Source organism: Trichinella spiralis, assembly GCF_000181795.1.
Source record: "Trichinella spiralis strain ISS 195 chromosome Unknown Scfld1513, whole genome shotgun sequence".
In the NCBI taxonomy this organism is placed as follows: domain Eukaryota; kingdom Metazoa; phylum Nematoda; class Enoplea; order Trichinellida; family Trichinellidae; genus Trichinella; species Trichinella spiralis.
Window position 1 is genome coordinate 527 of NW_003528452.1, and position 481 is coordinate 1,007.

General features: G+C 36.6%; 1 protein-coding gene across 1 annotated transcript; it reads right to left on the reverse strand.

The window, feature by feature from the left end:
* Positions 1–262: 262 nt before the first annotated feature.
* On the reverse strand, positions 263–358 carry Tsp_13929a (hypothetical protein; the record flags this gene model as incomplete). Its single annotated transcript, XM_003369779.1, has 1 exon — positions 263–358. A coding segment is annotated over one exon (96 nt), but the record flags the coding sequence as incomplete, so codon positions are not given.
* Between the last annotated feature and the right edge of the window lie 123 nt (positions 359–481).

Consider the following 481-nt stretch of genomic DNA (forward strand, 5'->3'; position numbering starts at 1 on the left):
GTTTGATTTTTTCAAGGTATGTGAAGCGGTGATGAAGTGGACTAGGCATGATTTGGAAAGACGTCAGGCGTATCTTCCGAAGCTTTTTCGGTGCATTCGATTGCCGTTGCTTCCTATTCAATATCTGTTTGATGTGGTATTTTAAATCTTGCAGTTGATTTTTTTAAATATGATTAATTTGAATTTTGGTTAAGGTGGAGAAAAATGAATTAGTGAAAGCAAGCATGCCATGCAAAGATTTGATTATTGACGCGTTGAAGCATCATCTACTTTTTGAAAAATCATCATCTTGCAATGCCAGACCTCCGAAGGTTGTATGCCAGCACAGATTCGGTTTGGATAGTTTGATTCGCTCTTTCTGTAGTGCACAATGAAAAACATACTTCATATATATATATATGTATAATACCACTCCTTGTAATTATCGTCATCGGTAGATCACGTGATCGAGAGCTGCTTGTTATGTTGACATCAACTACAT